This window comes from Lepisma saccharinum, chromosome 13, assembly GCF_977018435.1.
Source record: "Lepisma saccharinum chromosome 13, izLepSacc3.1, whole genome shotgun sequence".
NCBI lineage: Eukaryota > Metazoa > Arthropoda > Insecta > Zygentoma > Lepismatidae > Lepisma > Lepisma saccharinum.
Genome location: NC_139241.1, coordinates 68,861,778 through 68,889,137, shown reverse-complemented (window position 1 = coordinate 68,889,137; position 27,360 = coordinate 68,861,778). Strand labels below are relative to the sequence as shown.

General features: G+C 39.1%; 1 protein-coding gene across 4 annotated transcripts in view; it reads left to right on the top strand.

Annotated features, from left to right (window-relative positions):
- The window catches only part of LOC145997402 (uncharacterized), a 455,282-nt gene that overhangs the window by 392,122 nt on the left and 35,800 nt on the right, over nt 1–27,360 (top strand). For all 4 annotated transcript variants that reach the window (XM_083134406.1, XM_083134404.1, XM_083134405.1 and 1 more), the window contains exon 3: nt 21,632–21,733. In XM_083134406.1, coding sequence (XP_082990532.1) covers nt 21,632–21,733 — 102 coding nt within the window. The remainder of the gene's footprint in view (nt 1–21,631; nt 21,734–27,360) is intronic.

The window sequence follows — 27,360 nt, the reverse complement described above, 5'->3', positions numbered from 1 at the left end:
ATTATTATTATTATCATCTTCAAATAAAGTTTCATCGTTATATATTACCGTATTTCATCGCATAATCGTCGCACCTTGTTTCTTAATCCCAAGAGAGAGAGAGGCTGGGGGGGGGGGGATAGGAACACAAAATCCTTCCACAAACTGCCAAGACTCCAACAGAAAGCTTGCTGGAAACAAGTTTGCGTGCTGGCCTTGTCTGCTACTGCCCTCCCCCACTTTCTTATCTATACAGGAGCAATGAAGAGTTTCCAACTCGCTTCTGAGTTGGTAGGAAAAGGGAAGTACATTTCATTTGATCCCGTCTGTACAAGATCCTTTAACCGTAACTTGTCTGGAAGGTCGCGCTGTAAGTGGCAACTTTCTCTTGTTTTGAAGCTTTCAGCAGGGTGTATAGGATCAGACAGCACGCGCCTGCAAAGATCTCAAATCAGATAAGGAGGTGCTGCGCATATTCATTAAATATGTAATTAAAACTGAAGTTATTAATTAACAGAGTTAGGATTTTTAGGGGAAAATTTCATTGGGAAAAAGGAAGGGAAAAGGTGCTAAAATAAGACCCAAAAAGGGGCAAAAAAGGTGCTGATAATTATACTATTTATTAAAACTTTCCCTCCTATTTTATTAGTCTACGCTATTCACTCGAAGCTGTGTACACATCACACACATGGTTGTGTTACAGTTATGCACCGTAGTCGGGGGGAAAACACAAAGCTGTTGTACCTTATAACATTAAGCATTTCTAAATTTTTAAAAGTGAGTTTGTTCCTTTTCGGAGATAAAATATCTTTATATAAGCTGAAGCTTCTATCTACATCCACAGAAACAAGTGGGGCAAACTTAGTATTCACTCGGAATGGGAACTCTTTGGAAGTGGCAAATTCCATAACATCCGGATTCTTGTCAAGACTAGCCTCAAGTTTGTCTCTGGCAAAACCAAACAGGTTACATGCTTTAACTTAGGGGACAACGGCTTCAATTGGTTAAATGCCGAAAGCATGTAGGGAGCCTGGTCAGTAACTACAACAACAACTTTTTCGAACTGAATTCCACCGGGCCACAGTTTTTGACAGAAATCCATAATGCTTAGAGCTGGGAATATGTTGCTGGATGCGATCTCTCTGGTGTTTTTCATCTAATGTGATTCCCGTATCACAAACAGTGCATCAAATAACAGTTCCATCACTTTCTATGAACTCGTGCTTAAATTCTTGAGCCAGACTGAGAAATCGGGATCTGGGCACTTTCGACATGGTAAAGTACATGCACTAACAGGATCTAACAGAGTGAAAAAGCAGGTAAGGAACTTACATCCACAAACAATATCTGTCCACTGCGCACACATGAAACGTGAAACCCACCACTTCAGAAACACATTGTTGCATTCACTGCTTCCAAGCGTTTCCTTCTATCTTAAAAAAAATAATAACTGCAATCTGGTCATATCAGTAGCGGTCTTTCCATTGTTGATTTCAAATAGGCAACAATCAAGCACAGTTTAAATACATTCAACTTCAGTTAACAATGTGAAAACATCTTAAAGAGAAAAGTGTCACGAAAAAAGAAAATAAAAATTCAATGATTTGCTGAGGAAATATATTTAACAATACCGGTAAAAGGACACAAAAAGGGGAGGAAAGCGATTAAGAACACGAAAAAGGGAGAAAATAGATAAATGTCCCAGAAAAGGGAGGGAAGGGGAAAGATTATCAAAAAAGGGGAAAAAAGGTGCGGGAAAATTAGATCCATTCTCACGTTGAGGCAACATTTCACACACTGAGTCCTTCCAGAGAGGTCTCACTTTCACTACGAAAAAAAGGTGCGCACCTAAAAATCCTAACACTGTTAATTAATTTGGATCACATTTATACGTCCTTTTTCCGTTTTTATGTCCTTTTTTGACATTTTTAGGTCTTTTTATAGGCCTTTTTGTGGCAATTTATAGGTCTTCAAATTCCGTGCCTTAGTGATGACCATTGTATTTTGACTCCAAAACGGGACATCAAAATGATGCCAGGTTACCCCCCCCCCCTTTTCCTGAAAAGTCGGTTAGGCCTTATTATAAAATAATTGTTATTATTAGCATATTACTTTGTAATATTAATTATAAAATAACAAATATTTTATAATTAATAATTTAATAAATTTTATTAAAGTCTGGATCACATAAATGATACATCATAAACAATAAATGAAATACTACGAGGGAGAGTCCGAAAATAAGTTTCCCCTGGCGACTGTGGACAGAGATGGGAAGGAAAAGCAAAAAACGTAAATGAGAAAAGGAATAGCATACTTACTTTATTTTTCCACATAGGAACCCCGGACATTCAGACATTTGTCATACCGCTTGATAAGCTTCAAAAATCCCTCTTGGAAAAAATGAGTGTCCTGTATACGGAAGAAGTGTTGCACGAAATGTGTCACCTCAGCATTGCTTCCAAAGCGTCTTCCTCCGAGAGCCTTCTTCAAAGCCGGAAACAGATGGAAGTCACTCGGCGCGAGATCGGAACTGTACGGCGGATGGGTAAGGCGCTCCCAACCAAGGGTTGCAAGATGGTGTTGCGTAGCCCTCGCCGAGTGCGGTTTCGCATTGTCATCCAACAACAGCACGCCAGATGTGCGAAGGCCAGGCCGCCTACGCCGAATAGCCTGCTTCAATTTGGACAGGGTGTGACAGTAACGTGCAGTGTTGATGGTTCCTTGTTCCAAAACGTCCAGCAACAAAACACCATGGGCGTCCCAAAAAACTGAGAAGCACCTTACCTGCTGACGGAGTTGTCTTGAACTTCTTCCGGACAGGAGATGACGGATGTTCCCACTCCATCCATTCGGCCTTCGATTCGGGTGTGCTATGGTGGATCCACGTTTCATCTTCCGTCACAATCTGAGAGAAAAACTCATTTCCTTCCCGGTGATAATGCATGATATGTTCCATATCTGCCGGGCCACGACTGAGAGGCACCTCCCTCGTTTGCACGGACTACGCTCACGCCATCTGTTGGATCGCGGTCGTACTTCACCCACTGGTGTATAGGTGTCTGTTGTGTTCCAACACGGCCTGGTTTCCCCCATTGCTGTACGATTTCCCTGGCAAAACTGGGGGGAAACTTATGTTAGGACTTTTCCGTTTTCAAAAGATATTAATTATTATAATATCGGTGTGGCTTATGTTTTTCTACTCCCATCTGATGCTCTGATGCTAGTCCTACGATGAAGTTGAGGAATGCCAGAAGCATTCATCAGGACATCTTTATTCTTCACCAACCATTCAGAAAACTCCCCACAAATCTGACACACAATGATTTGTCTTTTGAGTTTGTGTCAAGACAGGAATTTAAATTCTTGTTGCAGGCCAGTATTGGAAACTACATGTGCGCTTCATGGCCATGCTTATTCACTGTTATACAAATAAGTGAACGCACAAAAAAAAAGTACAACCCGTGACGCGAGCTAACTTAAACAGTAAACCGCTGTCTGCTCGAAAGTTCTCCACGATAATGGAACATTTTGATTGTTATGGAAGTGCTTGAAACTCAGACCAAATTCCATCAACGTTGTTTTTAGACTTGGTTTTCAAGATAACTCCTAGACTTCTATAAAACGGGACAAATCGTGCTTTTAAATAACATCGACGGGACGACCGGGACACGCCTCTGAAATGGGACTGTCCCGGTCAAAATGGGACGTATGTTCACCCTAATCATATCATCACTCACCTCATCTTCGGGAACGTCCACAAGTGGCAGAAAAGCGAAGTAAAATAAACCAAATCAACTTAGTTCGAACTTAGTTGATCTCAATTAAGCTGTAAAAAAATAAGTTTAATTAATAATAACGACTGAATATAATGCAGATTTTGCCAAATGTAACGTCAAACGTAAGTAAATATATACATACATTTTAGCGGTTCTATAAATTAATAAAAATCACAAGGATTTAATAGAAACTGCATTTTTTTCTCAATTATTGGGGGAGCCGCGGCCGCACATCTCCCCCGAATAACAACGCTCGTGACTGCAATGGCACAACATTTGTATTTCGGAATTACCACAATTATCAGATCATACTGAAACGAGGAAATAACTTAAATGCTGTCCATTAAAGTCGAAAATACACACGAGTTTTTATCGCTTCGTGAAAATAGCTGCAAGGGGTGTCCAAACGATTTTCTTGTTGGCGCTGTTTTATTGCGATCCGCACTGCTGCTTTTTTGTACAGCGTCCCACTCCCCCTCCTGACATAGACCATGCTGCGAAAAAAAAGTTGAAGGAACATGTGTGAGCGAGATTATACGAAACAATTTCGCAACCGATGGCCGGTGTCCGCTTCAAATTGAAGAACCGAAATGTACTCGTGGGACACGGTTTTGTATTGTTTCTGCAAGTCGAGCGTGGAAAATGAGAAACATGATCTGGCTATCCTGCAGCGCTGGTAGAGTCCTCTAGAGGATCGTTACAGAAACTCAACAACTTCAATACAACTTCGTGAAACATAAAATGTATGTGTTCCTTTACTGCAAAAGGAGAATTGGGTTTGAAAATAACATTTTTTTTCTGCTTCTACGTTTTTGTGTCCAAGGGAGTGAAAATTCTAGCAAAGAACGATTGTGATTGTAGAATTTCGGTATGGAAAGAGTTGAATTCACTATTCCTTTTCGTTAACTTACGGCGACGAGTTTTTATCGAGTTCTTGACGACAAAGTCATCTGCTGAAATCAGGAAAGCTGTGAAAAAAAATGAACCGCTAGCAGATCCTAACAACACGACTGTATAAGTTTTATTCTTAACTCGGAAACAATATGAGAGATAGAGAATTGAATTTTGTAAACTGAGTGACATAACAAGTTCTAGTTTAACGGAAGAAAAATGTTCGCGTCTGCCTGTCCGTGAGGGCCAACAATTTGAAACTTCGTGAAAGAGAGATTAAATACTGCTGTAAGGCCACGAGGAACAGTTTGTGTCCAGCCAGACACGAGGTTAAATCACCCCTCCCCCACCGTCCTTTCCCCACAGCGAGCTTGAGAAAGAAAGCGCTGGATGATTGTAGGAGGGGGAGAAAAATTTGCATTACTCTTATGGGAGTATTATTATACTTGCTCTCTTGGGAATACCAAACTACCGATGGCGTAGAAAAACACATGAACGGAAAGAGGACACGTTGAAGATGTTATTTGTCGTCGAAACTTCTATTCGATTAGCTGTAACTTGAATTTGTTGATTTTATTCTCCATAAGGAATGCATGGCATTCTTATTCATCATATTTTAAACACCGTGTCTAGCTTAAGAATCAACTTGAAAAACCGCTTGCAACATTGGGGAGAAATTCATAGGTACTTTCTTGTAAAGTCGTTTTTCAGTAATAGTACCCCGAAGATATTGAAATAAATGCTCACCTGGTGCATAATGCGTCACGAAGCTCAGTTTGCGTGAAAACGAACAATAGAAAACATTACTCGTAAACGACTACAGCTAGAGATGTGACGTTTGGTACAGTCGTAATAGTGAACCATTTTAATTACTAGAATATTACTAATCGTAAAACATGGTCATTATATCTTATCCTGCGATCTATAATCAATCATTAGTGCACAGCTTATAATATAAAGTCCATAATTATTTCGAAAGTTCACACTGTCAACGTTTAGATCTCGACGCTGTCAATGATTTTAATGCCTGTGTTAGCATATCGCGACAACATTCGAATACCCCACAATAGGTTTTGTCTATCTGCTAAAAAGAAGTAAATTAAATTATTTTCCCTCGATAATGGCATCCGTTGTGAACTGATTGAATGCCGGTGAAAATCAGGTATCCCGTGGTAAATTTCTAAAGCGATTAATTGAAAATTGCTCTCAAAGCACACAATAGATGGCAGCACTTAATTTTTTCCGCTAGGTGGTGCTGTTGTAGAGGTTTTTACCAGAAATGGCCATCCCGGCTATAGAACATCTCAACTACAATGGCCCTTTCCTGCCATTCAGCCATCGAACGTCGATTTTTCTCTCCGTTTCCCCCCACGACTTCCCATGTCCATTTTTTATTTTATATTGTGATTCGTTCGAGTACAGTTGGCCTCGGCGAAATTTGTCCGTGTGCCGTAGCTTTGGAGGAAATAGTGACGTCATCATTTCCCATGATCCCTTTTGATATTGCTATCCCCAGGAGCAAGAAAGCTATTGATTGCCGAATGTGGGTTTAACAGGAGTGGGTAGGAGAGGTCCTGTGTAGGGGGGAAGGGGGAGGTTTTGTAATGGTTTCCAGAGAATCAATTGTGGTACAGAGCGGCGAGAGAGAGAGACCAGTCTACGAGAAATAACATATCGGTGGGCAGTGTTGCCAGCTCGTACAGACGAAGACTGAAACTGTTATTTTTACTTTAAACTGCTATCGTGTGTGATTTTCGTGGGATCGTAGCATCTGGGTTAAGTAACAGCCTCGACGAGTGACGTCAGAAAAGCAAACATCTGACCTGACCTATCCACGTAAACATACAGGAGAAAATTACGCACCGGAAGTAGTTTTCACGCAAGAAATATATATGTCCGTGGTTCTTGGTGCTTTGTTTCTCTGATGTGCACAAGGGCGGACTTTTACCCGACAGTTTCGTCATTTATATTAAATATAAGAGTCTGTCGATAAGTGGCGTAGTTAAGAATTTGATGAAAAGGTATGCGGACGTCGCACGTTTTAGCTGTTTGTGGTATAATTTTAAGCAGACTTCAGTAATCAGTAACCGTAAAATTGCCAGAAAGAAATTGAGTGGGGAAGCAGAGAGAAGGAGGGCGGGAATATTCTATGCAAAGGGCATCCAAATCCAAATTACTATTTCAAAAAGTGTATTTTCGAGTTAAAAGAGCGTTTATCTATCTAGTTGTATTTATTACCCACGCCTTCCATTCCCCCCCTGTCAATATATATTTCAAGACTAGTTCAGTTCATTTTTTTAGTTTTATGGGTATTATCTTATTTTAATGGTGTTTTAATCGATCCCAACAATAAGGACGAGACGAGTGTCGATAGGTAAATTTTACGGAAGGACAAACACAAAGTTTTTGACTCAAACTCAAGAGCCCAAACTTTTGATTGTGATATCGTGATTCCATTACACTCGAGGTGCCAGGTTATTACATTATATTCTAAATGAGAGAATATGTAACACTTAAAAGTTGAGTAAAATACATGTTATTGAGTGAGAATATTTAAAAGGCAGTAAGTAGTGTAGCCTATAACTTCTACTGACAATTTATTTTCCATGTAACATTTGCTGCTTAAATGTAACTGGAAAAAGATGAACAGAATTACAGATTATGCATTAAACACATAAGACACTAGCTGGAAATCTCTTATACAACTATTTGTATTTATAAATTCTATTACCAAGATGAATACATGACCTACAGGTTGGCCCGTTTGCCTTGTGTTGAGAAGCTTTCATGGGATATAGGTTGAACGCCCTCACGATTTTGTACTGCAGTGTCCAGTCGAGGCTTTCTATAGAAAAGCTCAATGTAAAATTGATGCATATGTAGGAAATCAATAACACAAAACTGGTAAAATAGACTACGTTTATTCTGCAGATAGCACAATCCTCGGTGTGATCTTCGGACGGATCCATCTCTATAAATTCAGTTTTCCTCTTTCGCAATCTCGAGCTATCTAACACTGTGACGGTGAGTAACATTTGACCTTTTTCTGCCCAGACACGTTAACAAACCATGGTGTATAAACGAGCTGTTCATCCTTCCCAATATGTTGATTTTTCTTTTGCCACAGCTGGCAACTCTGCAGACGAGTTTACGCAAATCCTAGGCCCCCAGAAGGTGCAAATGCATAATTAAAACTCATTCACCTCCAAATCATTCATTATTAAAACTGCCTGTGTTTGCCTTAGCTAATCAAGCTCAAGACAAAATGTGACGTCACAGAGAGGGGAATCGATTGACGCTCTGTTTACATAGCAGAAAATAAGTGTACAGTAATTTCCCGTGGATGATGAAGCAAGTTTTCTTAAAGTTTTTTTTAACCGTATGCATTGGTGCTGTGTTCACAGCACAAGGTGTACAACGGAGAATGAAAACCATGCAGTGTGCACAATCAGTTTTGAATGTTGTAATGAAGTTTTGATTGGCAATCTCTCAGTCTGTGTTTTGTGTGTTATAAACAGTGGTGGATATGAGCAGATTCACTATTGAGGAACGTCTGGTTGTGAGCATATGCACAGGCGTACGCAGATAGGGACTGATGGGGCTTCAGCCCATATCGAAATTTTGAGAAGATCAAAATTTTCAAATGAAAACCGTTAAAATAACTGAAACCCCACCTCAAAATGACGCCCGGTCATAATTTTTGTCTTTGAACAACCATTAAGACGAAGGTTATAAATGGTGTGAAATATTTTATAGTGTGCCTCCCCTCTCCTTAACAAATCTAACCCTCTCCGAAAAAAGCCTGCATACGCCAGTGAGCATATGGGTGCATGAAAAGCGACGAATAGGTGAGACGTATTATTAAGAAATCAGGGATATTGTTTTCATCGCTTCAATAAAGAAACAGCAGTCACCTTGCAAACACAAGGCAGGAAACCAAAAACATGAGTAACGCCACACGCAGCCACAACGTGGCTTTTAAATGTAGCATATCGGACGGACCTCTCTATCGGAAACTCTGACTCCCAACCACAGCATTGGGATTGACTGGCCTTTATCGGAAAACAGATGAATTATTACCAGACATGTTTGAGGATGATAAACATCCCTTTCAACTTACGGCAACTTTTTACGTTAATTTCGCTTGCGAAAAATACGTTATTGATCTTTAAATAGTATCCGATCGTGACTTTTGGCCCAGGGTATACACGCGTGACATACGAGGTGTGGCCACAAAGAAACCGGACGGTTGCTACAAAATCTTTTATTGGTTATTTTGTACAATACGAACATTATCCCCTTCAAAGTACTCCCCGGTACTATTGATACACCGTTCCATACGAATCTTCCATCTCTGGAAGCAGTTCTGGAAATAATTTTCTGAAACCATGCTCATGACCTCCGTCGCTTTTCTTTTCACAGATCCTACGGTCGTAAATCTGGTTCCTTTCATTGCTAATTTGACCTTTGGGAACAAAAATAAGTCGTACGGAGCGAGATCCGGCGAATAGGGTGGATGTTCTAACACTGGGATCCCATTATTGGCCATAAAAGCCTTGACTAACAATGCCGTGTGGGCAGGAGCATTATCCTGATGAAGAATCCATTACTTGCTTTTCCACAAATCAGGTCGTCATCGCCTTACTAGCTCACAAAGGGTCGTCAGCACCGCTTTGAAACCCCTCAAACACTTGCGTGGGTGATAAACACTCATCTCCGTACACTTCCTTCAACAAACCATACGTTTCTGTGGCGGATTTTCCGAGTTTCATAAGAAACTTCGCATTGATCGCACAGATGTACGGTTCACTTCGTCCACAAGCTACAGCGGAACTGACTGCCGCGCACCCTGGCCAATAACACAGTCGATAGGCAGGATATCACGTTATACACTCATGCACCGCTTGACCTTGACGCGCTTGCCGTTTGTCGACAGCAATATCAATCCAGGTTTTTTTTAGCCACACCTCGTATATCGTTTAGTTTACACATAGAACGTACTCTCATCCTTACTCGTAAACGCACATCACTGCGAGTGGATATTCTTACGTAGATATCTCATTCAACCTATTAGTTCCTGTACTGAGTCGGACGGCAGGTAAAACTGATTCCTGACTGAATGAGTATTAGCAGCTAGATTTGAATTACAATAATTTAATAAAGAGAACTTAGATGGGCAGGTCACGTGGCACGAATGAGAGAGGAAAGAAGAGTGTACAGGATTCTTGTGAGACCTGTAGGAAGGCCAAGACGAAGATGGAAGGATAACATTGAGACGGATCTAAAGGAAATCGGTAAGGATGGAAAAGATTGGATTGATGTTACCCAGGACAGGAACAGATGGAAAGCTTGTGTTGCTGCAGCCGTAAACCTTCGTGTTTATGAAGGCTAGAGAGTTAGCTAGTTTGATTTGCATATCTACCATTTTACTTGCTTCGAGTGGTAGGTCGGAAATAAAGAAATCTTGTTTCGCTGTGAACCAAGTGGACAATAACAGTTAAGCCCCTATCACACGGAACTGGATTTCTAGTTGTAATGCCCTAATTGGCGCTGAACTAACTTTCTAGGTAGCAAACATGGCCGCCTGGCTGACTGCTTGACTGGTTGGAGGAATAGGATATGTTCTAATTGCTACTTGCTTTCCTCGACTGGGTTCTGTGGAACAGCCAATCAGAGCAAAGTTTCGCCATGTGAAGATAATCTGTGAGTGTGCAAAGGAGCGTTTTTGTCTGTGGTTTCCGAGTGTTACTCCAGCAATGTATAACGTATACAGCATGAAAGGCGCGTTGAGTTACATCATCTATGCTGAGTGCACGGTGTTTACATTAGAAACAACTAAAATATTCTTCCATACGTGTACAGTAAACGTTGCAAAGTATGTATTTAAGCAGCGCCATTGTTTTGTACCTAATAACGTTTTATACGAAACGTTATTCCTCTCGGTTGAATAGTTATCGGCTTTTAAAAATGTGAAGTGATACATTGTTTACATTTCACGCGGCCGCCATTACAACTTCCCTCGTATGGGAACAAAAGTCTATCGACAAGTACGCTGATAAGTATCGTGTGAGGCGAAAACTAGCAAATTGGTAGCCAGTGCAGCGCCAACTATACCGCATTTGTTAGAACCTGTCCCGTTTCCCGCGCTAGCGATCGCTCGACAGTTTCGGTGCCAATGAGAAACGAGGAAAAAATCGTCTGCTGGGCAGCGAGGAGCGAATGGAAGCCAGAAGAGAGGCGCTTACGTAGACACTGTTGCGGCGTTGCGTATTTTAATTGGCTGCCTGGCTTTGACGTTCCGCAGCACGGAGAAAAGCCAGCGATCAGCTAGCGCGGGAACCGGGACAGGTTGTAACAAACGCGGTATAGGGCATACCTACTGGAAATCCAGTTCCGTGTGATGCGGGGTTTAGATAGCTGGTGCTGAGTGCGGGTAGTGGGTCAAACAACCTGTTAAACCTGTTTCGCTGTGAACCAAGTGATTGAAACAACAAAGTAAATCCGTTTTCCTGTGAGCCAAGTGGGTATTAACAGTTAGAAAGCTATCGGGCAGCCTGTTTCAGCAGGCCGACCAACAGGAAAACCTTATGACGTAACTGAGTGGACTAATGGGTATGAAAACCCTCAGGTAGAGGTATCCACGCAACAGAAACTGCCAAAATCTCGACATAAGTAAAGAACCTGCGAGCAAAGCCTGTCACACGAGACCGCAAAGCAAACACACCTGTCCTTTGGCATCTTGCGTCCATTCCTACGTGGCCGGACAGTCTGTTTTTGCAAACGGGAAGTTCCTCGTGGCTTCAGTTAGTATCCAGCAGTACCTGCGCATAAATAGTTAAAAACTCGTGAAGTCTTGTTTGCTCTCAGGGTTGGGTTGTTTCATGAATGCTTGATGACCAACTTCCCCCTCCCTCCCCCCTTTCCCCACTCGAGCAGGGGTGGAGGAAGCTTCTCCGAGCTAGGATAAGCCAAAACCTCTAATTAATTCTCTGCTCTGGATTAATTTCTTGCTCAAGACCTCCATTTCCTTTTGTTTCCGTTCATTTCCCGTAAGGACTGTTAGCAAAGTATGACGACTGTCAGGTTTTTTTTTCTGTCCTATCCCTCGGATGTAATGGAGGTAACTTATTGCAGAGCAGTTACGTCACAGCTTTTGACTGTAATGCCCTGAACTTGTTTGATACACATTTTTGGAATTTTGTGTTCAAAAGTTTGTCAACAACTCTTTAGTGTGTATAAGAGGAAAAATTCGTAATGTAATTGTCGTATTCTCTCATTGGTCTCATGTTATCTGGACCAAGTAGATGGACCAACCTGTAGATGCTAACCTTGCTTGTTATTAGGGTATTCCACTGGATAGAACAACCTTTAGATGTCAACCTGGCAACAAGATTTACAAATAATGAAGTTATCAACAGTCCTGTGATATCACGGCATCGAATAAACTGGTATCACTCCCCCAACATTTTTGAAACTTTTGCCCCCGTCCGCCACAGTTTTGGAACCTAATTGCCGCCACTGGGTATCACTGAAAAAAATAGTATAAATGACGACACGGGCCTTACTCATGGTCTATTCTGTTATGGCCTTTTCAAGCCAAAAAATATATAAACTTATATTAAAATTGTAAGCAAATATACGAGGAATGAACCTTTTATTAAGGCTAGATTGATTTTGAGTTTCGTTCACTACTCAGTTGCTCCATCCACACTTATTTTAATTTGAAGGAGTTGGCAATATTGCTACATTTCTTATTTTACGCCGCTTTTCTTTGCTGTTCTGGATGATTGCGACGAAGAGGAACTATTTTTCCCGTTTTATAAAAGTCTAGGAGTTATCTTGAAACTCATATCTAGATTTGAGATCATTTCATGCTAAGAAAGTTGTATTGTTTTATGTGTTTCGTTATTGCAGCTTACGGAATTGCAACTAGAATTTAAAGTTCCTGCGTCTTGACACACATTGTATAGTTGTTTGTCCGATATGTGGGTTAAGGTTTTCGGAAAGATTCATAAACGGTTGATGAAGAATGAAGCTGCTCACAAGAAGATTGGTTCTGCTTGTGGCATTACTCAACTTCTGCGTAGAACTAACAAAGGTTCATCAGAAAGGACGAGAAACTCTACGTTAGTAATACCGAGATTATAATAATTAATACGTTTTGACAACGGGATATTATATTTCATGTATTGTTTATGATGTATCATTTATATGATCAGAGGTGTCTAATGAACGCATGCGTCATTTGTGGGAAAAAGGACAGCTTGCTCTGCGACGACATTCATGAGCATTTCTACATTCTAATTCCTTCATATAGGAGAAGTATTTATTTTACACGAAAGCGCTGAACTAAGCTTATATTACATTTCTTGGATCTGGAGTGAAAGAAAGTAATAATTATTTTCCCACAATTGATGCATGCGTCACTTCAGATCCAAGAAATGTAATATAAGCTTAGTTCAGCGCTCTCGTGTAAAATAAATACTTCTCCTATATGAAGAAATTTGAATGTAGAAATGCTCATGAATGTCGTCGCAGAGCAAGCTGTCCTTTTCCAACAATTGACGCATGCACCGCATGCGTTCACGAGACGCCTCTGTATATGATCCATCCTTTAATAAATAATAATATTACGTTAATAATAACAATAATTTTATAATTAGGTCTAACCGATTTTTTAGGAGGTAAACTGATCTCCTTGGGATGTCCCGTTTTAAGTCAAAATATTATGGTCACCTTAACTAACAATATGTCGATGACACACATGATACAGTGTCTCGTCTTGATGTATAAACATCCGTGACCGTGTCATAGAGTAAGTCTTGGTCTCATAATATAATATATAGACCTTTAATAAACAGTTGGTACGCTGAATAAGTCTCACTTTCGTTATGTGAAATTTTCAAACTTGTTTGCTAAAGTCTCATTGCCAAATAGTGATTACCAGTGCAAGAAAAGTGGAAATTAAAATTATGCCTGGCAACACTGCACATGAACACACCAGTTTTTTTTTTGTTTTTTTTTAAAAAAAACAGGTTTGTGTTGAGAACATGTCAACTTTGTCCTTTCGCGCTTGTAATATTGTTCTATCACTGTTTGTTTCTTCAGAGAAAGTGTATCAATCGTCATCGGAGAGATTGTTAAAATGTGCTACTTCCTTGTAGTTTTCCTTTCATCGCGATCGTTGAGTTTGTTTTTCTTTCAGAGTCCATCCATTTTGACTGTTTATCTGCTGTTAACTGTGCGAGAGTAGGAGGTGACGTGGCGGAAAAGTGGAAGACTGAAGTAGAAGTGTGGAACAACACATTTTATGGAGGCTTATCGGCTCTGATTTTCCTCCTCTACTCTGGAACCATAAAAAGACCTTTTCGAAAAGTTTACTGTCACAGCGACTGAACATTATAAAGACGAGATAATGCTCTGTTCAAAGACGAGGAGTGAAGAAATTTCACATAAACATTGCCTCTTTAAGGCGAATCTTAAAGGACTTCTTGTTACGGACCGTGACGGTAGATGGCAGTAACGTCTGTGAAATTCGCAATAAAAAAAGTTAGGGTTATTTTCGTACGTATCAGAAATTGAATTATTAACTAACTTTTGCATTATTTTACGAAGCGGCGTAAAGTTTTTTACCATTTAATATCTTTTCATGTACTCCACGTAAGCCAGTGAAGGAAAACTGTTCACTTTAAGTAATTAAGAAGCATTCGGTTATGTAACTTTGTTGTGCCATTTGATTTTTGATCGAACTGAAAATATGGAGTCGGTAGTGTGTTTAAATTGGATTCATGTTACTAGCCCAGTCTATGAAGGGGAAAAAAGTCCGTAAAAGCGGGATTTTGGTCATTTGTTAAAACACTACTAGGAGTGCAAAATCCCCTCACCAGTGCTTCCCCTCCAGCGCCCCCACCCTCCCAATCTTGAGAATCACAGACACTCAGTTCCTGACCTATATCTCTGTAACTAATGGTCATAAGCAGATAATCTTTTTTTTCTTCAGTCTTGATCCTCATTGGATAGGCTTCAAAGAAAATCTCTTTGATTTTCCGCTAATGTCAGTGGTTTTGCCGTAATTTAAAAAGTAATCTTTGAAAATTTAACTTTTCTAGTACTTTGTACCTTATAACTTTTGAATAAATTATGTGACAGGAAATTGTTTCGAATAACAGTTGTAGCCTAATTTATAAGCTTTAAAGCGATGTTAGCTTTAATGTACTTTTACCATATGTCGTATGCCATAACATGTGTCCAAATGGCGGATAGTCGCAAAAACTGTATTTATCACAGTCCGGCGGCCAATTCCCGAATAATTGAGTTTTGATAATACCAAGAAAATTGATAGAACAATTATCATACTATGTAAGATATTTTCAGACGAGTAGCCAATCGCCATCTGCGTGCTGACGGCTGCAATCTTGAAAAGAGTCCGCCATATTGGATATTTTTTTTATTTGATATATCTCGGGAACGATGGCACCTATCAACACCCAGTTTCCTCAGAAATGCTCCAAGTAGTGTGAACTTTCACAATAAGTCAATAAATCTGTTTTTGAAAATAAAGATATTACCTTTGTAGAAAAATAAATCACTATTTATAAGCAGGGTTGTTTAAGATTCAGTAACCCGTAAATTCGAATGGGTTCTATGGAGTTCCGTAATAGGACCGGAACTTTTTTCTCGCCCAATTTAAATTCGGTCCAAATTGCGTATTGTTTGATTTCAATACCGAACTTTGACAGTATTTAAATTGATCCAGAAAGAAAGTTTACGGACCGAATTGAAATACCTTACAGATAAAAAAGTTCTTTACGGTCCAGAACCCTTTTCCCCTTCCTGATTTTCTCTCCTGGACCGGAATCGAATTTATTTACAATTCCTGGACCTTTAAAAACCCCTGTTGATAACATTTTATGAAAATAACTGCGAGTTGAAAGTTTTAATAATTCTCGAACCAAACAATTGTTGTTGTTTTGTTTTTTTTAAAAATTAAGGTTATGAAATGTTTGTTAGAAGACTTTCGACGAACTGAACCCTTAAAATACTATTTTATTGATATTTATGAAGCTACCTTAAATAATATTTTAATAGATACAATATACGTACAAATCAATTCGATTCGCTTTTCCAAAATGGTTTATTCCATTGTATCAAAAGTGCTTATTTCTTCGTTGCTAAATACATGTATGGTTATAATTTTCAGATCATCCCTGAACACTTGTGGCGTATTTAATGTTCAGGTCAGTCGTAAGATTCACTAGAGTAATACTCAAGAAGTATTTGTGCTTTCATTCCAAGATTGCGCAATATAATTCTAATTTTCTCTGGTGTTGCAAAAATTGGTAGCAGGTGGCGCGTCTGTACTCACATTGGAAGTAGATGTTCAGTTCACCATCTGTACGATCTGTGGTAAGGAAGCTTTCAAAATCTCAAATCTACCCCACGTACATTTCTATCTAACAAAGAGAAAGAGTCTGTGAAAGATGATTAAGTCTGTAGAAACTACTTTGGGACAGAGAACGGATCCTTTTTCAAATTACGCGGACTCGAAAATTAGTGGATTCATATGCATAATTACTGTCTTACTTAAGAGGGTGAAGCTAATACCGGATGTGAATAACGTTTCCTAAGATGGTTAAATCTTAGATTACTTTGTGTCGGCGGAGGGGGGGGGGGGTTCTGTAAATGGTAAAAAGAGCTTACATTAAGGTGATTTTTTGAAACTAGTTTTTACTCTTCTATTTCATAATCTCCCAGCCCCTTCCCAAATTGTTTCATTTTCTGAGGTGTTTGTGAATTTTCTGTAACATTCCCCAGTGTTCTGAAAGATCATATTTCAATTATATGATTCAATTTTCAATTTAGTAACGCTGTTCTAAGTTTTCAAAGTAGTGCAACATAAATGCTCAACATAATTTCGATTGGTTTGTTTTTATCATCGTCTGACATCTATATTCATAGCCTGGTTATGACCGAGTAAGGTAAAATTGTTGTAAGGTAGCATGATAATCCTTAAAAGCCTCTAAATATAACTGTATTTCAATGTATTGTTCATAATAACAAATCATGTCAACTCAAACTGTATGCAACTAATATCAACTACTGACTTATTTAAGGATTTAGGAAAATAAAATTAATGAAGTCACTTTTGGGAATTTTCAATATTGTGGGTTGTAGAATGAACCTGTAACGTATGCTACAATCAAGATTGCTTAAGGGTATCAACTGCTAGTATTTTTTTGTTAATTTAATGGCTACGAAGTGTATCATGTAAGGTTCAATCAATTTGGTGTTCTTTGTAGACATTTTGTCATGATTTTATTTCAGGATGTAAAGACAATTGTATATCACTCATCGCAATGATAGACAACATAGCCAACGTTCTATTGTACATTTCATGTAAGAATTGCTAAAAAAAATATCGGGAACAAGCTGGCAACAGTGTTTAATATTCCTAACACGCTTGCAAAGTACGAAGCTTACCCCTTTATCTGTTAGATCTTCATTTGTTAACAGTGACGTAGTTGCCCAAGGAACTTTGTTTAACCTCCCCCTTTTCCTACTTGGAGCCACAATAACCACAAAGCTCTTGCCCTTTCGATTCAATTTCAGAGACAATAAACGAGGCTTGGGTTTCAAAACGCTTTTCCGAAAAGGACCAAGAAGGACATTTCATGTGTCATTAAACTGTTCGTATGTCGGTCCTTGTGATTTCTTCCATCCTTAAAACTAATTATTCAGTTGGGTGAACGGGACCTAAGGGCTGATGGAAGCATAATAATGAGATATGAGACTCCCCTTGTACCCCTCTCCCCTCGCTTACTGGTGCTCTTTAATTGCATCGCCCAACCCTGACTTTGTTTTTCCCTCGCTTTCCTGGTCGTGCGTCATAGTTGCCAGATCTGTAGCAGAATTGATTTTTCCCCGATGTTGGTGTTCTGACGTCTCATGTGTTTCTCGTGACTATGGAGTCTCCCGTGGTGTAATGGAAATTTCCACTACGGTATTAAATATATTTTAAATCCATTCTTTTTTTTACTGAAAATGGTACAAAAATGAAGCGTGCAAAATATTTCCGCGATATTTGTTTTGGTTCTTGATTGTTTGATTTGCTTTATTTTACTTCGCTTTTTGTGCCACTTTTGGCTAATTTGCGAAGATGAGGATGAGTGATGACATGATGAAATTGATGAATGGACACTCGCAAACTTCCATGCCCAGGTCGGGATTCGAACCCGGGATCGCTGGCGTCGTAGCGCGATGTGAGTTTTGGTTCTTGAGAAATGGATCTTGAAGCATTGTTGAAATTTACGTCGTATGTCACTGAAGTACGAGTAGAAACATCCTCTATTATAATATTCAGTATATAATAGAAGAATAATCATTACAAATCATAGTAATATTCAGTATTTAATAGAAGAATAATCATTACAAATCATATTAATATTCAGTATTTAATAGAGGAATAATCATTACAAATCATAGTAATATTCAGTATTTAATAGAAGAATAATCATTACAAATCATATTAATATTCCGTATTTAAGAGAAGAATCATTATTACAAATCATAGTAATATTCAGTATTTAATAGAAGAATAATCATTACAAACAGGGTGCGATATCCTGGGGGATTTCCCCCACCAACAATCTTGGCCTCAAAAATCCCCCCCCCCAAACAATTTCGGGGGGGGAAGTTTTTACAACAAACAAAAGATAAACAATTACTTTTAATTTCAAATATACTGTACTAAGAATAATATCGAATACATACACAAATTAGTGTAGAATGCAAAACAATAATTACTATGAAATCTAATTGATTTATATTAACATAAAGCAAAAACTTAATAAAAACTTACACATAATAAAACCACTTCAACTATTTCATAATTTATTAACATCTTTAACCAATTAGTGAAGGACGTAGTTTGCTACTTTATAATATCTGATATATTTAAAAGTTACATTTTTTTTGGTAATTAATAATAATGATATATTTTAATTTAGTAATTTATTTTTACTTTTATTAACATTATAAATATATTTATCGTATAATTTATATGTATGTTTGTGGGGAGGTGGGGTTGTAGATTAAGATCTTCTTAAATGATTTCGCACCCTGATTACAAATCATAGTTTCGTCTACAACTATTGATCCTTCTACCATTATTTCATTAATTAAATCTGTACAGCTCGCAAAACTGCCGTACACGCTGTCTCTTCTTTGGCTCTACCGTGAAGAGCAGACAACAAAGTAGCTACGATTCATTATTCTGTGTAAAGGAAATTACGTATACAACATCAGTAGGTAACTATAGGCTATAACTTTGTGTAGAACGAGTTTGTGTGCAAGATATCTCACGGAAAATGACGGAAATAAATCGAAATTTGTTTTTAGTCCACTTTGTGCCTCCACCGGGGATGGAAACCGGGACACCTTGTTAACAAGATTACAGCGTTACCACTACACCACCAGGAAAGTCCTGCAAGTGTCGAAGAAGATATTGCCGATTTTGTATTTCTGATATAGTTTTTCTGCCTTTCCAGTTTAATCGCTTGACGAATTACAAGGGAATGTCCAGGGGGAAAATTCGGGTAGAAGGGGTAGGCCTTTGATAGGGTCATAATTTTCATGAACGGTATATTGGTATATATATATATATATATATATATCGTGTAGGTATGTATATGAGAGATACTTAGATAAATATTTTTAATGTATGACCATTCCCTACTCTTCGGGATTCCGGCATCAAAATTTAGGGAACCACGATTTGCAAGAACTTCAAATATGAGATGATACCAAGATGATACTCTCTTCGTCGTTTGCAAGGCAAAATTATATTACATCTCGCTTACTTACTGCTTAAAGAAAGCTAATTTTTCGTGCGTAATATCATTTTAGTACTACTATTTCGAAGATACTTGGGGAAGGGCTGAACCCCTAACCACTCCACCGGCACGCTCTTGATGAAATGGATAAAAAACACACACGATCAGAAATATTCCTTCTCCACTGTTCTTGAACATAAAATATCAGCCAACAAAAACATTGCGAGAATTAATAAAACTTTGCCACAAAGAAAAATTCAGTGCTTCCTTAGATGCAATCTGAGTTGTTACTTTACAATGAGAATAAACAAGAAATAAGAATAATTAAGTAATTTGGATGAAATAGCATCTCAAATTCTTCACAGTCCGTTCTACGTAGTAAAAAAATCAATTCAAAACATTGTGTATGTATTGGCAACACTGTTCCGCCAATCCTTATTTTCGAGAGGGTTCTGTGGTTTCGTACCTTAGTCTGAATCATACAATCCCTGGGGCTAACTCACCACACTGACCAACCAATCATAAAGGACTCAATAATTGAAAGTCGTTAAAAATATAGGAACAGAGGGTGGACTTTTTTAGGGTGCAACAAGATTAGGGGAGGGGTGGAGCAAGAACAGAGGACTAAATCACTAGAAGGGATCCCTAGGGAGCTCATTATATTTCGCGCGGTTGGAAGAAAAGAATACGCCAAGATGAAACTTCCGTAATGATTTTCAAACATTCTCATTGTGTCTGACAAGTTAATGAAACGTCAGGGCAGAGACAGTGTAAATTTTGAAAGAATTTTTAAATGTACATTAAATTAGAATAATACTATTCTAGTACATCTTATAAAGTTTCTTACAAAGTTCTTTGTTGATCTGGGAATAAAAAACTACAATAACTGTTGGGCCTTTTGAGCTTGGCATTGGTGTTCATTCTTGCTGACTTTCAAGAAAGATAGATTGCATATACGTGGATCCGCTGGAAATTTTGTGAGTTCATAAATTTACACGAAACTAAACGAGAGTTCTGTTAACTTCAGTTAAGATCCAAGTAGGCATACTATACAGATACAAGAAAGAGACGTAAAATTAATAAAATCAACAGGACGAGACCAGACCCTTCTAGACTAATCGAGACAATACCGATAACGAGACAGACTGCAAATCCTGAACGATATCGCGATTTCCTCTCGGAGAGTTTCATCTTCTTCGAGGCTTGAGTAAAGTGGAATGCAAAGTAATGAAAATTTCGGCAACGTCCAAATTACTTTGTCTTTGGTCGAGACGACATCGAGATTAAGGAGGAGACACGTGTTTGCAGTTTACACGAGTGGTTTCCTACTTCACTACACGAGACCGTACCACCCTATTTTCAAGCATATTTTATCGTAAGTTAATTAGGGCTCGATCATTATGCTTCGAAAACCAAGTATCTCCACGTGACGCCATTTAACCATACGTATTCGTCGACTGACCCAACCTCCATGTATACACTTTTCGATTTGATAAATTACAGCGCTGTACATAAAAATGACGTCTAAAAATTCATGAAAATTCCTTTAAAATGTACTAAATTAATGACAAACTCGCGTAAGAACAAACGGGATGAAAATTACTTCCGGCCACAACATGACGTCACGACGCGCTTCGAACTATGGGGTAATTTCACGAAACTTTGAGAATGTCCTACCTCATTCACAAGATACCTTGATGCACTTGTGTTATAAAGTTTCTGGTAGACCTGAAGGGCGTGCGTAGAGAGCCAAATGAAAGGAAATTAATGTAAAGCAGAGAAGAAAAAAGATTTGCACTGATTCTTAAATCATATTAGACTTGCTTCCTTTCTTTTTTGTCTGCCATTTTAACGTCATTTCTTGTCAGCTCTTGGAAAATTAGATTAGGGTTCAATTTAAAACTTCGCAGCTAAAAGAGAAAAAGGACCTGCTAATTTTATTTCACCTCTTCTGGAAAAGAGATGGCAGGCTTGTATCTCTTTCTTACTTGTGGCACATTTGTTGGTTTCTCATGTATAATGTCCATTTAGAATCAGTGTATACTGCGCACAAGCATAATAATGAAATCTAATAAAGTTATAGCGTGCTATTATTTACATGCGCACGCCCATTAAACCGTTTCACCTAATTTCTTTTCTCTCTCTTTTCAGATTGCCTACATCTTCAGCTATACAGGGATAGTAAGGATAGATACAAACAGGGTCAAACGAAAGCTTCTCTCTCGCTACAACATTTTCTAGGAATCGAATCAGGTAAGTAATATTAATAGCCGTAACAATCTACAGCTCTATTTATAAAATGTCTATATCGTAAAAGTGAGCATAAAAGAGGTGTCACGAAAGCCTGTATTTCTTTATTGCGTAAATCTTTCGAATTTTGAGTAAAATTTAAACTTTTTTTTTTTGGCAGAATCATTTTTTAAATGACCCTTACTTGCAAAGTAATGTGCAGAATATCGCTACTGAAAAACCCATCCTCACGTACAGAAAAAAATAATTGAAAATCTTACGTAAATTATTACTTATTGATTGATTGATTGTTTTAAGTCCACTTTATGCAGAGAACGGCTAACCGGGACTGGGCCTACAGTTTAAAGTGGGATCCGAACCACTATGTGCCTCCACCGGGTATAATGCTGGAAGTTCTATGCCATGTCTTACAGTCTTAATATAAATCTTTCTATGGTCTTAAGGTTTATCCACAGTCTGTAAAAAAAGAGTTAATTGACTTCGACAAGGCGCCACTTCCTGCCACACTTACGTCACTGCGGCATTGATCGGGAAAATCAAAGATGACAAGTGATTTTAGGATTAATTTTGTTATCCTCTATGGTTCAGAACAGAATGTGCCTCTTTTTCTAGTAAAATCTAAAGTCAAGTTGATGTTTAAGTAAAGGCAAGAATATTAAAATTTTCAAAAGTTATTTTCAGGATAACGTGTTATTTAAATATATTTTGCACTTGCCCCCTCCCCCCCCCCCCCGAGATATCAGAAGAAACCTCATATAATTCGTATGGTGGAATTGTAGCGTATTGAGGTGTGCTTCCCATGATAGACAGCAGAATAAGTGGTATCTGTGCATCGTGAAAAAGTACAAAAAGATGAAGCAAAAAAATGATAGATGTTTATGGGAGCAAGTCAAATCCATACTATTTAAATATGAGTGGATTCAAACCTGAACTTGAGAACAACGTCCAGGTATTTTTAATCCAATTTGAATTTCAAGATTTGTGAAAAAAAATAACAATAAAAGGTAAGATGTGAGTTTTTATGACTAAATTGTAAGGTAATGATTGATTTGCTTTATTTTACTTCGCTTCTTGTGTCACTTTTGGCTAATTTGCGATGGGTATGAGTATGATGAAATTGATGAATGGACACTCACAAATATAGATGTCCAGGCCAGGATTCGAACCTGGGACCTCTGGCGTCGTAGGGCGATGCGCTAACCTCTCCGCTACGGGGGCGGCATTAAGATAATGAAATTTTATCTTTGCTCGAAGTGGACATTCCTAGCTTGGGTAGATGAACATGGACAAAATGCGGATGCTTTATGAGAATTATTTTAACTGGGGGATAGCATCTTGCACGTTTCCAATTGTGATAAAGTTTTTGAAGAAATCACGAATATTAGCATCGCGGGTTGAATGGCATTTTGTCGTATCTCCACGTTGCGTCCAAAATGAATTGACGACGTTATCGTATTGCGTACATGTTAATGCATCATGTTCCGAAGCGACGTATCTGAATGTCAAGTGATGTTTATTGTCAATAATAATAATAATAATATTAATAAAATCGCAAATATCGTGTAATGCATTCAAAATCCGTAAACGGCAAACGGTTCTCCTGAAATGTTAGTGCAGATGGACCTACGACAAAATAATATTTAGCTTGCAATATGTGGAATGCGTATAATCGCTTACCTCTCTTCGTGGGACGTACGGCAATTCTCAGAGCAGATAGACTCTGCACAAATACAGAATTCAGCAGCAACGAACTTCTTCCATCACACTTTCCAACTCAACAAAGAAGAAGCAAAATATCTTGCTGTAAGACGAACGATTCCTTGGCTTCTTATCCGGTGACAAACTACATCAAAGGTGAATTCTTTACTAACTTGATTTCGCATTTCCACACTCTCACTATTTTTTTTTATCGTAAAGCCTTTGTTTGCCAATAATTATTTCGTATTCTGCACGCTGATCGTAACAATTTGTTCCACAAGAAAGGTTTTATCAAAATATTACCCAAAACAAGTTTCCAATTTCAAGTATGCAATAATGCGTCTCAATTATTGAAGATATAAGCAAGAACAGGCCAACCTTTTCAAATTTACCAGTCCATTACTTCAATTATATCGCACGAAAACCAAGGTTATTAGAATTATATGACGAAAACTACTATTTTATATGACGTTCTTCAGGCGCGTGGTACCAGATCATACAAAATTTGTACAAAAAATGAGTTTGTTTTTAGAAAATTTGATCATGAATACACATCTTAATAGACATTAACATTAAACAGTTGAATAATGTCCACATTAAAGCATATCAAATACAAAGCCATTCTTCGTCACAAATGAAATATTAACGAAAAGTAAGAAATTAGTGTGTTCTTCCAGTGTAACCATCTGCTAGAAAAGTTACACTAGAGCCATCTATTGGACATTTTTTAGAATTCTTGCAACTATCATTGCTCACGAACAAATTACGTAAGAACAGCACTTACAATGCCATCTATCGACCATCACACATATCACAAGCATCGTTGAGGCACGACACACGGTCATAATACGTACTACTATGAAATAAATGGTTAATATACATGTGCGCTGATAAAATATGTTTTACGGATTTAGATTAAGCATAGAGTTAACATAATAAAATTTTATTCATGTAGTTTTTTCTTCTTGGTAATTTTATAGTACAACCTTGGTGACAATGAAGTTCGACCAGAAAGGAATACGTGATTAAATGCACAGAGGCATAGGCGGTGGAATGGGTGACCCGCAGAAGTGACGCATGTGTGTAAGAGGAGGCGTGTGAGCAGGCAAGAATCGTGATCCCAGCATGTTGCACCCAAGGTCACGTAAAGAACGAAAACGGGGAACAATACGCATGACATTGAACTTCGACCAGGCACCAGACCCATACGGTAAATTCCAGATAGTGGCGCATTCGACGGAAGCATGACGTCACGGACACGATAAGGGAGTCCGCCGTATATAAGCGCGTGCTGTGCACCGAGGAACCGCAGTGCATCATCACCATGGCCAGTGGCAAACTTATTGACAACACCGTGAGGAGAAGAGTGGTGGAGTTGCAACGGGATGGACTCAGTGAACGGGAAATAGGGCGCCAACTGAACTTACGCAAGTCAACCGTCCACTGCATCATCAAACACCACCAAAATACGGGTACTACAGAGCCAGGTAAGGCCCCCGCTCGAAAACGCCTGCTGAGCGTGCGTGACCTACGGATATTTAGGCGCTATATCCAGACCAACAATCATGTTTCTGTGGCCAAATTACGACTGTGGACTCGAGAACGCTTTCACATTGAAGTGTCAACCAGAACCATTCGCCGTTACCTACAGCGATGCGGTTACCGAGTGTACAAGGCGAAACGTAAACCCTTCCTTTCCATGTTGAACAAAGGCAATCGACTACGGTGGGCACGAATGTACCGGGGATGGACATTTCGGCAGTGGAACAGGGTTTTGTGGACGGACGAATCCATTTTCAATGTTGTGTACGGGAAAATACGGAAAACAGTCATTTGTCGGAAGGAGGAACAGAATGAAGCAAAATGTTATGCACGTCGGGTACAGAAACCTGCGTCAGTGATGGTATGGGGATGCATGACGGCATCTGGGGTTGGCCCACTACACGTCTGTGAGGGCATTGTGAATGCACACGCCTATACACGCATACTGGAGCGGCATCTTCCCACAGTGCGAAGGCACCTGTTCCACAGGCGGCGTCTCATCTTTCAACACGACAATGCCAGGCCTCATACAGCGCGGCTGACAAGAGAATGGTTGACTCGCCATCACGTGCGAACTCTGCCATGGCCACCATCGAGTCCCGACCTCTCGCCCATTGAGAATGTGTGGCGTGTTCTTAAGCGACGTGTGCAACAGAGGGGACCCACGACAGTGGCTGCTCTTATCGCCTGCCTGCAGGAGGAATGGCACCGCATCGATGTGGAATACCTTGAACGACTCGTCCGCAGCATTCCCCGACGCATTGCCACAGTTATTCGCCGACGGGGCGGCGTCACACCATGGTAAACAGGATCCCCTCTAACAGTGGTCGAACTTCAATGTCACGTGTAGATGGACGAAAATGTTTTATTTTGTGTGGACACCATACATTGCTGCGTTGCAGCGGAAATTTATGTTTTCCTTTGTTCCATGTAGCCTGCTGAATAAAATATATTCAGCATATGCATGTGTTCTCCTTCTTTCACAACGCACTCCTATATTTGTGACTGGTCGAACTTCATTGTCACTAAGGTTGTAGATAGCTATATTATGCAGAAAACGGTGAACATTGGATTTTGCATTTATTTATGAATATTGTTTACGTACTTTCTTATTTTATATAATGTTATAGTATTCTTTGAGGTGAGCGCAACATTCTGAATTAATAAAAGAGAACAATTTAGCCAATTACGCGTCTACAGTGTGTTGCACGAAATGTAAATTCTGACGTCACGGGAGCTAGTGTGAGGCGGTTATATTTCAAAGGCCCCGATACATAGCCGATATCGGGGGATATATAAGGTCGTTTTATGGGGAGGGGGTGTAAAGATTCAATTTTTGCCAAAATGATGAGGAATCTCGGACTTCGTGTAAAATTTTACTGGGTGTGAGAAATGGTTGGTTTGAGGTGTGTGGATAAATCACTGTGTGGGAAGAATTATAAACAGCTCTAAAATTTCGAAATGAGACACACTTAGGCCTAGTAGAAAAAAAGAATTATGTTATTTTTCAAAAAGTCAATTGTTGATTTTATGGCACTCTATGCTCGGCTAATCGGAACTCGACCTACAGTTTGTCAGATTTCCACCACTCCTCAATGTTACCGGGCAGAAACCCGGTTTCCTTTATGACAAGGCGACAAAGTACCACTATGTATATAGGCCCCTTTTCGTTCTCGGATAAAAAATAAAACAATATTAAATATAAGCCGACGTCTATGGAAATTGCCCACAGAAATAACGGGTTACGGGTTTTATTATAACAGGCCTATATATTTACCGAAAGGAACTTCAGTGTCACTTTCACCATTTTCATTTGACCCCAATCGCGCTACGACGCCACGGGTCCAAGGTTCGAATCCCGGTCTGGGCATGCGTGTTACATAGGCCTATGTGAGTGTCCTTTCATCAATTTCATCATCACTCATCCTCATGGGCGTAATTTGGGGCCTAACTTTGGAGGGGCAAAATCGAACTTGGCACTTAACTTTGTGGGGGGGGGGGTCAAACTTAGGACTAAATTTTTGTGGTGGCAGAATCAAACTTGAGACTTAACTTTCACTTCCGGGGGCAGAATAAAACTTGGGACTTAACTTTCAGTGATAGAATCAAACTTGGAACTTGGGGAGCCAGAATCGACAAGTTTTCCATCCCGTAAAAAGTCCAGAACTATTTTGCTAAATAACTTACATTGCGCAATCATAAAATATACTCTTCAATACTTTGCTACTCAGGTTCCAGGAGGTAAAAAAAAAAAAGTATCCTTAATTTTTAAATTTAGTAGGCCTAACCTGAAAAATTTGGGGGCCAAGTGCCCCCCTTGCCCCCGCCAAGTTACGCCTATGCTCATCCTCATCTTCACAATTAGCAAAAAGTGACACAAAAAGCGAAGT